Genomic DNA, 13,001 nt, shown 5'->3' on the forward strand with positions numbered 1-13,001 from the left:
GGATATAAGGGTGTCCAGGCGAGGGTTGGCTCACAGAAGCTCGTAGAAAAACTTGAGGGGCACAGAGGTAAGCTGAGGGCTGGCAAGGCTGGCAAGGGTTCTTGAAGCTGAGTCTGCAGGAAGGAAGTCCCTTGAGGCAGAGCTCTCTAGTGGTCAGCTCACAGGAGCAGGATGCAGGGTTACAGTGTGCCAGTGGAAATTAGGAGCTGCCTATGAGGCAGGTGGCTACTCTTCAAGAGGGAAGGAAGAGAAGTGACTTCTAAATACTTTCTTTAATTTTTTTTTTCTTTTTTTACTTTTAAAATGGGATGCCTCCTAAGTGAATTTTTAAGTTGGTGTCATCTACTTAGAATAGATGCAGAAAGGAAAAGACCTGGGAAATTGGGTAGAGAAACAAACTTTTAATAGTTTTTTGTTTGTTTGTTTTTAATCAGAAGATCATGTTGTTGGTGACGACATCTTTCCCTTCTGTCTCCATGCAGTAGATTGGATTTCTTGCTGTGTATAAGGATGACTGTGTGGTGTGGGAATTCAGCCAGAAGTTGGATATGCGTGGGGTATTAAGGAGGGTTCAGGAATCAAAAACTTTGCTTCTCTTATTCCCATGCCTGATATCATGGTCCTAGCTATCACATTTACCTTTTTCTTCTTTCCGTCTTTCCAAAAGAATAAACTAAATGCCGAAGAGAGTGCAAAAGACCAGAAGTTAGAGGGAGCGAGCAGTATGTGAGAAGTGTTGAAGATGAAGATGATAATTTTAAAATAATAATAATACAGTAATATCCTTCCTCAGTGTTTACAGTTGTGCTATACTGTTAGCTGAGTACTTTCCATATGTTCTGTCAGTCTCTACTATAGCCTTGTGGGTATGGCTACTATTGTTATCCTCATTTTGTGAGTAAAGAAAACTAAAGCACACAGGTTAAATACAGGAGTTTGGTCAATGACATAGAATTGAGAGTCCAGAAATAAAACCCATATATCTGTGGTCAATTGATTTTTGACAAGTGCTGCTTGTGACAATTGATAGCCACATGCAAAAAAAGTGAATTTGACCCTTACCTCACACCATATACACAAATTAACTGAAAATGGCTGAAAGTCCTAAATAATAAACAGCTGAAACCATATAATCCCTGAAGAAAACATAGTAAAAATCTACATAAACCTTAGATCTGGCAGGGGTTTCTTACATAAGATACCAAAAGTACAAGCAACAAAAGAAAAAATAAATAAATTGGATTTTATCTAAATTTTAAAACTTTTGCACTTCAATATATACCAACGATAAAGTGAAAAGAAAACCCACAGAGTGGGAGAAAATATTTGCAAATCATGTATCTAATCAGGGTCTAGTATCCAGAATATATAAAGACCACTTACAACTCAACAACAAAAAGCAATGTAATTTCTTTTTCTAAACATCTTTATGGAGTATAATTGCTTACAATGGTGTGTGTTAGTTTCTGCTTTATAACACAGTGAATCAGCTATACATATACATATGTCCCCATATCTCCTCCCTCTTGCGTCTCTCTCCCACCCTCCCTATCCCATCCCTCTAGGTGGTCACAGAGCACCGAGCTGATCTCCCTGTGCTATGTGGCTGCTTCCCACTAGCTATCTATTTTACATTTGGTAGTGTATGTATGTCCATGCCACTCTCTCACTTCATCCCAGCTTACCCTTCCCCCACCCCGTGTCCTCAAGTCCATTCTCTACGTCTGCATCTTTATTCCTCTCCTGGCCCTAGGTTCTTCAGAACCTTTTTCTTTTTTTTTTTTTCTTTTTTTTTTTTAGATTCCATATATATGTGTTATCATACGGTATTTGTTTTTCTCTTTCTGACTTACTACCCTCTGTATGACAGGTCCATCCACCTCACTACAAATAACTCAATTGCATTTCTTTTTATGGCTGAGTAATATTCCATTGTATATATGTGCCACATCTTTATCCATTCATCTGTCGATGGACACTTCAGTTGCTTCCATGTCCTGGCTGTTGTAAATAGAGCTGCAATGAAAATTGTGGTACATGACTCTTTTTGAATTATGGTTTTCTCAGGGTATATGCCCAGTAGTGGGATTGCTGGGTCGTATGGTAGTTCTATTTTTAGTTTTTTAAGGAACCTCCTTACTGTTCTCCATAGTGTCTGTATCAATTTACATTCCCACCAACAGTGCAAGAGGGTTCCCTTTTCTCCACACCCTCTCCAGCATTTATTGTTTGTAGATTTTTTGATGATGCCCTGACCGGTGTGAGGTGATACCTCACTGTAGTTTTGATTTGCATTTCTCTAATGATTAGTGATGTTGAGCGTCCTTTCATATGTTTGTTGGCAATCTGTATATCTTCTCTGGAGAAATGTCTATTTAGGTCTTCTGGCCATTTTTGGATTGGGTTGTTTGTTTTTTGATATTGAACTGCATAAGCTGCTTATAAATTTTGGAGATTAATCTTTTGTCAGTTGCTTCCTTTGCAAATATTTTCTCCCATTCTGAGGGTTGTCTTTTTGTCTCGTTTATGTATTCCTTTGCTCTGCAAAAGCTTTTAAGTTTCATTAAGTCCCATTTGTTTATTTTTGTTTTTATTTCCATTTCTCTAGGAGGTGAGTCAAAAAGGATCTTGCTGTGATTTATGTCATAGAGTGTTCTGCCTGTGTTTTCCTCTGTGAGTTTTATATTTTCTGGCCTTACATTTCAGTCTTTAATCCATCTTGACTTTTACTTTTGTGTGTGGTGTTAGGGAGTGTTCTGATTTTATTCTTTTACCTGTAACTGTCCAGTTTTCCCAGCACCACTTATTGAAGAGGCTGTCTTTTCTCCATTGTATACTGTTGCCTCCTTTATCAAAGATAAGGTGACCATATGTGTGGGTTTATCTCTGGGCTTTCTATCCTGTTCCAGTGATCCATATTTCTGTTATTGTGTCAGTACCATACTCTCTTGATTACTGTAGCTTTGTGGTATAGTCTGAAGTCAGGGAGCCTGATTCCTCCAGCTCCATTTTTCTTTCTCGAGATTGCTTTGGCTATTCGGGGTCTTTTGTGTTTCCATACAAATTGTGAAATTTTTTGTTGTACTTCTGTGAAAAATGCCAGTGGTAGTTTGATAGGGATTGCATTGAACCTGTAGATTGCTTTGGGTAGTAAGTCATTTTCACAATGTTGATTCTTCCCATCGAAGAACATAGTATATCTTTCCATCTGTTTGTATCATCTTTATTTTCTTTCATCAGTGTCTTATAGTTTTCTGCATACAGGTCTCTTGTCGCCTTAGGTTTATTCCTAGGTATTTTATTCTTTTTGTTGCAGTGGTAAATGGGAGTGTTTCCTTAATTTCTCTTTCAGGTTTTTCATCCTTAGTGAATAGGAATGCAAGAGATTTCTGTGCATTAATTTTGTATCCTGCTACTTTACCAAATTCATTGATTAGTTCTACTAGTTTTCTGGTAGCATCTTTAGGATTCTCTGTGTATAGTATCATGTGACCTGCAAACAGTGACAGTTTTACTTCTTCTTTTCCAATTTGGATTCCTTTTATTTCTTCTTCATCTCTGATTGCTGTGGCTAAAACTTCCAAAACTATGTTGAATAATAGTGGTGAGAGTGGACATCCTTGTCTTGTTCCTGATCTTAGAGGAAATGGTTTCAGTTTTTCACCATTGAGAATGATGTTGGCTGTGGGTTTGTCATATATGACCTTTATTATGTTGAGGTAAGTTCCCTCTGTGCCTACTTTCTGGAGGGTTTTTATCATAAATGGGTGTTGAATTTTGTGAGAAGCTTTCTCTGCATCTATTGAGATGATCATATGGTTTTTCTCCTTCAATTTGTTAATATGGTTTATCAGACTGATTGCTTTGCGTAATGAAGAATCCTTGATTCCTGGGGTAAACCCCACTTGATCATGGTGTATGGTCCTTTAAATGTGCTGTTGGATTCTGTTTGCTAGTATTTTGTTGAGGATTTTTGCATCTATGTTCATCGGTGATATTGGCCTCTAGTTTCCTTTCTTTGTGACATCTTTGTCTGGTTTTGGTATCAGGGTGATGGTGGCCTCGTAGAAAGAGTTTGGGAGTGTTCCTCCCTCTGCTATATTTTGGAAGAGTTTGAGAAGGATAGGTGTTAGCTCTTCTCTAAATGTTTGATAGAATTTGCCTGTGAAGCCATCTGGTCCTGGGCTTTTGTTTGTTGGAAGATTTTTAATCACAGTCTCAGTTTCAGTGCTTGTGATTGGTCTGTTTATATTTTCTATTTCTTCCTGGTTCAGTCTCGGAAGGTTGTACTTTTCTAAGAATTTGTCCATTTCTTCCATGTTGTCCCTTTTTTTTGGCATAGAGTTGCTTGTAGTAATCTCTCATGATCCTTTGTATTTCTGCAGTGTCTGTTGTCACTTCTCCTTTTTCATTTCTGATTCTATTGATTTGAGTCTTCTCCCTTTTTTTCTTGATGAGTCTGGCTAATGGATTATCAATTTTGTTTATCTTCTCAAAGAACCAGCATTTAATTTTATTGATCTTTGCTGTCATTTCCTTAATTTCTTTTTCATTTGTTTCTGATCTGATCTTTATGATTTCTTTCCTTCTGCTAACTTTGGGGTTTTTTTGTTCTTCTTTCTCTAATTGCTTTAGGTGTAAGTTTAGGTTGTTTATTTGAGATGTTTCTTGTTTCTTGAGGTAGGATTGTATTGCTATAAACCTCCCTCGTAGAACTGCTTTTGCTGCATCCCATAGGTTTTGGGTTGTCGTGTTTTCATTGTCATTTGTTTCTAGGTATTTTTGGATTTCCTCTTTGATTTCTTCAGTGATCTCTTGGTTACTTAGTAGGGTATTGTTTAGCGTCCATGTTTGTATTTTTCCAGATGTTTTCCTGTAATTGATACCTAGTTTCATAGCATTGTGGTCAGAAAAGATACTTCAAACGATTTCAGTTTTCTTAAATTTACCAAGACTTGATTTGTGACCCAGGATATGATCTATCCTGGAGAATGTTCCAGGAGCACTTGAGAAGAAAGTGTATTCTGTTGTTTTTGGATGGAATGTCCTATAAATATCAATTAAGTCCATCTTGTTTAATGTATCATTTAAAGCTTGTGTTTCCTTATTAATTTTCATTTTGGATGATCTGTCCATTGATGAAAGTGGCATGTTAAAGTCCCCTACTATGATTGTGTTACTGTCGATTTCCCCTTTTATGGTTGTTAGCATTTGCCTTATGTATTGAGGTGTTCCTATGTTGAGTGCATAAATATTTACAATTGTTATATCTTCTTCTTGGATTGATCCCTTGCTCATTATGTAGTGTCCTTCTTTGTCTCTTGTAATAATCTTCATTTTAAAGTCTATCTTGTCTGATACGAAAATTGCTACTCTAACTTTCTTTTGATTTCCATTTGCTTAGAATATCTTTTTCAATCCCCTCACTTTCAGTCTGTATGTGTCCCTAGGTCTGAAGTGGGTCTCTTGTAGACAGCATATATACGGGTCTTGTTTTTGTATCCATTCAGCCAGTCTGTGTCTTTTGGTTGGAGCACTTAATCCATTTACATTTAAGGTAGTTATTGATATGTATGTTCCTATTACCATTTTCTTAATTGTTTGGGGTTTGTTATTGTAGGTCTTTTCCTTCTCTTGTGTTTCCTGCCTAGAGAAGTTCCTTTAGCGTTTGTTGTAAAGCTGGTTTGGTGGTGCTGATTTCTCTTAGCTTTTGCTTGTCTGTAAAGGTTTTAATTTCTCCGTCGAATCAGAATGAGATCCTTGCTGGGTAGAGTAATCTTGTTTCTAGGTTTTTCCCTTTCATCACTTTAAATATGTCCTGGCACGCTCTTCTGGCTTGCAGAGTTTCTGCTGAAAGATCAGCTGTTAACCTTATGGGAATTCCCTTGTATTTTATTTGTTGTTTTTCCCTTGCTGCTTTTAATATTTTTTCTTTGTATTTAATTTTTGATCATTCAATTAATATGTGTCTTGTTTCTCCTTGGATTTATCTTGTATAGGACTCTGCGCTTCTGGACTTGACTATTTCCTTTCCCATATTAGGGAAGTTTTCAACTATAATCTCGTCAAATATTTTCTGAGTCCATTTCTTTTTCTCCTCTTCTTCTGGGACCCCCTATAATTCGAATGTTGGTGCCTTTAATGTTGTCCCAGAGGTCTCTGAGACTGTCCTCAATTCTTTTCATTCTTTTTTCTTTATTCTGCTGTGCGGTAGTTATTTCCACTGTTTTATCTTCCAGGTCACTTACGCGTTCTTCTGCCTCAGTTATTCTGCTATTGATTTCTTCTAGAGAATTTTTAATTTCATTTATTGTGTTCATCATTGTTTTTTTCCTCTTTAGGTCTTCTAGTTCCTTGTTCAAAATTTCCTGTATTTTCTCCATTGTATTTCCAAGATTTTGGATCATCTTTACTATCATGACTCTGAATTCTTTTTCAGGTTGACTGCCTATTTCCTCTTCATTTGTTTGGTCTGGTGGGTTTTTACATTGCTCCTTCATCTGCTGTGTGTTTCTCTGTGTTCTCGTTTTGGTTAACTTACTGTGTTTGGGGTCTCCTTTTCCCAGGCTGCAGGTTTGTAGTTCCTTTTGTTTTTGGTGTCTGCCCCCAGTGGCTAAGGTTGGTTCAGTGGTTTGTGTAGGCTTCCTGGTTGAGGGAACTGGTTCCCGTGTTCTGGTGGATGTGGCTGGGGTGTGTCTTTCTGGTGGGCAGGACCGTGTCTGGTGGTGTGTTTTGGGGTGTCTGTGACCTTATGATTTTAGGCAGCCTCTCTGCTAATGGGTGGTGTTGTGTTCCTGTCTTGCTAGTTGTTTGGCATAGAGTGTCCAGCACTGTACCTTGATGGTCGTTGAGTGGAGCTGGGTCTTAGCATTGAGATGGAGATCTCTAGGAGAGCTTTCGCCATTTGATATTACGTGGAGCCTGGAAGTCTCTGGTGGACCAGTGTCCTTAACTCGGCTCTCCCACCTCAGAGGCACTGGCCTGAAACATGGCCAGAGCACCAAGACCCTGTCAGCCACATGGCTTGTGTTACTGCAGAAATTATCCCAGTCCTCAGAACAGTCTCTCTACAGCTTTGAGTGGAATTCAAACTTCAGTGCAATTCATGTAAAAACAAGCAACCCTAGTTCATAGATCACATTGGTTTCCATCCACAGTATTCAGGGTCCATGGAACTCCTGACCTCCTTGTGTTGGAGGTTCTCCTGCAGAGGTGAGGAGTGGCTTGGCTCACCGTGGGGACAAGGACACTGGCCCTAATTTTTAAATGGACAAAAGATCTGAATAGACATTTTTCCAGAGAAGATATATAAGTACATCTTTTCATATAAGTACATGAAAAGATGGTCGACATCATTAGGGAAATGCATATCATAACCACATTGAGATACCTCACACTCACTAGGATGGGTTTTTTTTTTTTTTTAGGTAATTAACAAAATGGTGTGGTTGTTGTAGAAAATAGTTTAGCACTTCCCCAGCAATTTAAATATAGAATTACTCTAAGACCCAGCAATGCCATCCACTCATGGTATATAAGCAAAAGAATTGGAAATACGTTCAAACAGAAACTGGTGCATGAATGTTCATAGCAGCATTACTAACGGTAGCCAAAAGGTAGAAATAATCCAAATGTCCATCAACTGGTAAACAAAATGGTGTACCCATATAGTGTGATATTATTCCACTAGTAAAAGAAATGATGTACTGATACATGCCACAACATGGATGAACTTTGAGAAGATTATGCTAAGTGAAGGAAGCCAAAGATAAAAGCCACACATATTATGATTCCGTATATATGGAATATCTAGAATAGGCAAATTCATGCAGACAGAAAGGTTGCCAGGGTCTGGTGGAGGAAAGAATGAGTAGTGTTTGCTTAAAGGGTATGGAGTTTTGGGGTAGTGAAAATATTCTAGAACTACATGGTAGTGATGGTTTCATATATTGTTAGTGTACTACATGTCATTAATGGTGAATTTTATGTGTGTTTTACCCAAGTAAAAATAGTGTTTGTTCACAGTGGGAAAGAGGCATAATGGAATGAGTGAGGAAGGGAGGTCAGCCCTAGATGCAAGAATTGGGGCAGGGAATGGCATCAGAGATAGTTAGATTAACTAAAAGGACAGTTGCTGAAAGGGGCTAGTGTTTTGGCCACTGACTGAGTAGAGAGATAACTATGGTTGAATTTCCTGTCTTCTGTTTTAGGAGACATAGTCCCAGGTGGTGGTGGAAGCCTGATGACATTAACAAATTGGGTTTTTTGCTGAGTTAAAGCAGCATATTAGGAGATTCAAAATAGTGCTGTCCAGTAGAACTTTCTGTGGAAATACTCTCTCTGTGCTTTTCAAGTACAGAAGTCAACGGCCACATATGGCTGTTGAGCATTTGAAATGGTGCTAGTGCAATTGAAGAGCTAAATGATTAATTTAATTTTAATTATTTTAAATTTAACTAGCCACATAGTGTCTACTGGGTATTATACTGGAAGGTGCTGATATGGAACATTTCTACCATAATACAAAGTTTTACAGGGCAGTGCTTGTTCAACAGTGTAGGTCTAGATTTCTCAGAAATAGTCTTCTCCCCCTATCCACAGGAGAGAATTAACTTACCAGATAAAACCACTCCAGTTCAGAATCACTTTGAGGTCACAGTGAGTTGGGGAACTGTGAGAAGAGATAGAGAACATGAACCTTAATGGGGAAGGGAGAAACTAGACAGCATGTCTTATGGTTTTCTCTGAATCTTTTCCTCAAAGCTTCTAACCTAAGCAGTCTGAATTTTTCCCTACAATTGTAGTAGGAAAAAAAGATTTATCTTTGGTATAATTTACGTAAGATGTATAATTTTGTGATGTTGTGTATGTGTTTTATTTACTTACAGAGGTAAAGAACTCAGAAGAACAGTATAATAAAATAGTAATACCAAATGAAGAAAGTGTAGTCATCTATTATAAGATTAGGCAGCAGCTTGCCAAATTGGGTAAAGAAATTGAAGAATATATTCACAAACCAAAATATTGCTTACCATTTCTACAACCAGGTCGTTTGGTAAAGGTATGTCATTATTTTTTTCATAAATTATTTCAATATTTAGTATTTTTTGGATGAAGATTCCAGTTTTTTTTCTTATCTTGGTAAAATACAGTAGTTTTTTTATCTATATTAATTTTATTCTTTTACCTGTTTCATGTGGCACTAAGGAAGGAGGGGTCATGTGAAGGCCTTTTAATCACTACTGATTTTCATTTGGGGGATATAAATTGAAGTGGACAGTTTTGGAATTAACATGAAATATTTCCAGTTATGAAATGCTGTCCCAGAATAAGGCAGTTTTAAGACCTGGATGAATTCATTAGCTATAAAAGACTTCAGATATTCTCCAAACAAATACACCATATCATTTTAACATTTATTTGCCAACTGAGAGATTCCTGTTATGCTGTTCTGGAATCCCTTGAAATTTGGCAGTGATTTCTTTCTGTAGGGTTAATTTCTTTTTTTTTCCTTTTTTTTTTTAAGTTTAACAATGATCTTTCAAAAAAATATTTTATCAGGAGAACTCAAAGTTTTATTAGCCTGTAATGTGGGCATGATATCTAAATTGCCTTTTGGACATAAACATTCCTTTTTACTTGCTTTACTTTCTTTTCAGGTAAAGAATGAAGGAGACGATTTTGGCTGGGGTGTAGTGGTGAATTTCTCAAAAAAATCAAATGTTAAGGTAAACTGTTGTCCTAAAAGTGGAATTGTATATAAATTTTTAGTGAAATGTTTTTTCAGGCTCAGGAAGTTGATCAGATTAGAAATGCCATTACCAAAAAAAAGAAAGAAAGAAAGAAATAGCATTGCCTTAAGAGAAACTGTAATAAATTCTATATAAGGAATTAATTTTTTGAATAATCATAAATTTTATCCTTAAAGTGGTATGGTTATTTTCCTAACACTATCACAGATTTTAATTTCATGACAGTTTTACATTTCTTCTCTGAGTTCACCAGTCCTTTTTATAAATTTACTATTTAAATTGAATATTAGAAAAAATTAGCATCTGACACTGAAAACTGGAATTTTGATTCAGGTATATGTTAGAGACTTAAAAGAAAGAACTTAGGAAAGCTGGTTAATTTTACTTACTCTCTCTACATGAAGGCAATAATAAAGTTGCTTTTGGTCATTATTTATATAAATACTTTGAAAAGATTACATATACATAAAGTCAAGGATGATTTTGATAATTTGTTACAAAAATGATTACCTCAAAATTAAATCAGGCTTCCCGTCTATTATATTTTCTTTACCTGCAATAGGCACCAACCAACAGGTGCCAGTATATGACCTCAGGCAAGACGTTCTGAATCTTCATGCCTGTTTTTTCTTTTCTTTAAAATGAAGGGTTTGCATGAGATGATTTCATGATTTTGTCATTAACTTCTTTGTCCCGCCTATGTGTAAAGGCAATTGAGAATTAAGCTTTGGGATTGAAAGTTAGTCCTGAAATATGTAAATGAACTTTGCGATACTGTGGAGAAATAATTAAGTTCATAGGTTTGTGATAGGAGTTTTGATTAATGATCTACGATTAATCCCACTGAATAGATTATTACCATTTTCATAATTTACAGGAATTTTTTTCAAAGTATTGTCACACTCATTGTCTCATTTGATTCTAATTTAAGAAGCATTCATTGACTATAGACACAATTCCTGTACTTACTCATTTTATGAACAGAGGCAAGCAGGTAATGAAAATGTAAGGCAGAATATGAAATGATTTAGTAAAGATATAAGCAAAGTGCATTTGGAGCAGGAGGAGGAAGAAATTTTGTCTGAGCTATTAGAGATGGCACCTGAGAAGGAAGAGAATTGAAAATTTTAAATGGAACCTTGAACACTAAGTAGAATTTCATTTGATGGATATTCGCTGGTGGAAGTAGTATGCAGCAGACACAGAATATTTCCGGTGAAGGGAAGGAGTAAAATCATAAAAAGTATTGAGGTTAATCATGGAAAAGTATTTAAAATACAGATTTTGAGTATGTTGGGTCTAGATTTAAATATTTGAAAGCAGTAGCAGGCCATTGAAGGTTAATTGGTTGGTTGATTGGTTTGCTTGGGTTTTTTTTTCTTCCAGTTTTATTGAGAAACAGTTGACATACAGCATTCTATAAATTTGAAGTGTACAATGTAATGATTTGACTTACATACATCGTGAAATGATTACCACAGTACATTGAGTGAACACCCATCATCGCATGTAGATACATTAAAGAAATTTAAAAACTCTTTTTTCCTTGTGATGAGAATTCTTAGGATTTACTCTCTTAACTTTCATGTATAACAGCACTGTTATAATTATAACATTATAATTATATTATAACGTTATAATTAACAGCACTGTTGGTTATATTTATCATGTTGTACGTTATATCCCTAGTATTTATTTATCTTATAACTAGAAGTTTATATCTTTTTATTACTTTCATCTAATTCCCCCTTCCCCTACCCCTGCCTCTGGAAACCACAAATCTGATCTCTTTGTCTATGAGTTTGTTTGTTTTTGGAGCATAATTGACTGACAACACTGTTAGTTCCTATTACACAACATAATGATATATTTCTGTACATTTCAAAATGTTCGTAATGATAATTCTAGTTGTCACCAGGAAAATATATTACATAGTTATAGACTATATTCCCCACACTGTACATTTCATGCCTGTGACTCATTTATTTAGTAACTGAAAGTTTGTACCTCTTAATCTCCCTCAACTATTTCTCTCCTCCTCCCCTCCCCTTCCCTCTGGCAGCCATCTTTTCTCTGCATCAGTGACTCTGTTTCTGTTTGGTTCTGTTTGTTCACTCGTTTTGTTTTTCATATTCCACATTTAAGTGAAGTCATCTAGTATTTGTCATTCTCTGTCTGGCTTATTTCATTTAGCGTAATACTCTCCAGGTCCATCCATGTTGTTGGACATGGCAAGGTTTCATTCTTTTTCATGGCTTAGTAATATTCCTGTGTGTGTGTTTGTGTGTGTGTGGGAGACAGAGAGACATCTTCTTTCCTCTATTGATGGCACTTGCGTTGCTTCCATATCTTGTCTATTATGAGATACACAGTAATACTGCAAGGAACATAGGTGTGCATATATCTTTTTGAATAATAGTGTTTTTGTTTTCTTCAAATAAATACTCAGGAGTGGAATTGCTGAATCATTTGGTAGTTATATTTTCACTTTTTTGAGGAACCGCCATACTGTTTTCCATAGTGGCTGCACCAGTTTACATTCCCACCAACAGTGCACAGGGGTTCCCTTTTTTCCATATCCTCACCAACATTTTTATTTCTTGTCATTTTGATAATAGTCATTCTGTCAGGTGTGAGGTGAATAGCTCATTGTGGTTTTGATTTGCATTACCCTTATGATTAGTGATGTTGCATCTTTTCATGTACCTGATGGCCATCCTAATGACTTCTTTGGAGAAACATCTACTCAGGCCCCCTGCCATTTTTTAATCAGGTTGTCTGGTTTTTTTGATGTCGAGTTTTGTGAGTTCTTTGTATATTTTGGATATTAACCCCTTATCGGATATATCGTTTGCAGATACCTTTTCCCGTTCAGTCGGTGAGCTTTTAGTTTTGTTCATAGTTTCCTTCACTGAGCAAAACCTTTTCAGTTTGATTTAGTCCCATTTGTTTATTTTTGCTTTTGTTTCCCTTGCCTGAGGAGACAGATCCAAAAAACTATTACCAAGACCAGTGTCAAAGACTTTACCGCCTGTGTTTACTTCTGGAAGTTTTATGGTTTCACACCTTACATTTAAATCTTTAATCCATTTTGAATTTATTTTTGAGCATAGTGTGGGAGAGTAGTCTGGTTTGATTCTTCCACGTGTAGCTGTCCAGTTTTCCCAACACCATTTGTTGAAGAGGCTGTCTTTTCCCCATTGTATATTCTTGCCTGCTTTGTCATAGATTAATTGCCCATATAATAGC

General features: G+C 36.4%; 1 protein-coding gene across 1 annotated transcript in view; it reads left to right on the forward strand.

The window, feature by feature from the left end:
- Nucleotides 1-13,001, forward strand: part of MTREX (Mtr4 exosome RNA helicase) — a 137,796-nt gene that overhangs the window by 65,058 nt on the left and 59,737 nt on the right. The window contains exons 17-18 of the mRNA XM_036849062.1: nt 8,889-9,061; nt 9,660-9,728. Coding sequence (XP_036704957.1) covers nt 8,889-9,061; nt 9,660-9,728 — 242 coding nt within the window. The remainder of the gene's footprint in view (nt 1-8,888; nt 9,062-9,659; nt 9,729-13,001) is intronic.

Source organism: Balaenoptera musculus, chromosome 3 (assembly GCF_009873245.2).
Source record: "Balaenoptera musculus isolate JJ_BM4_2016_0621 chromosome 3, mBalMus1.pri.v3, whole genome shotgun sequence".
NCBI classification, from domain to species: domain Eukaryota; kingdom Metazoa; phylum Chordata; class Mammalia; order Artiodactyla; family Balaenopteridae; genus Balaenoptera; species Balaenoptera musculus.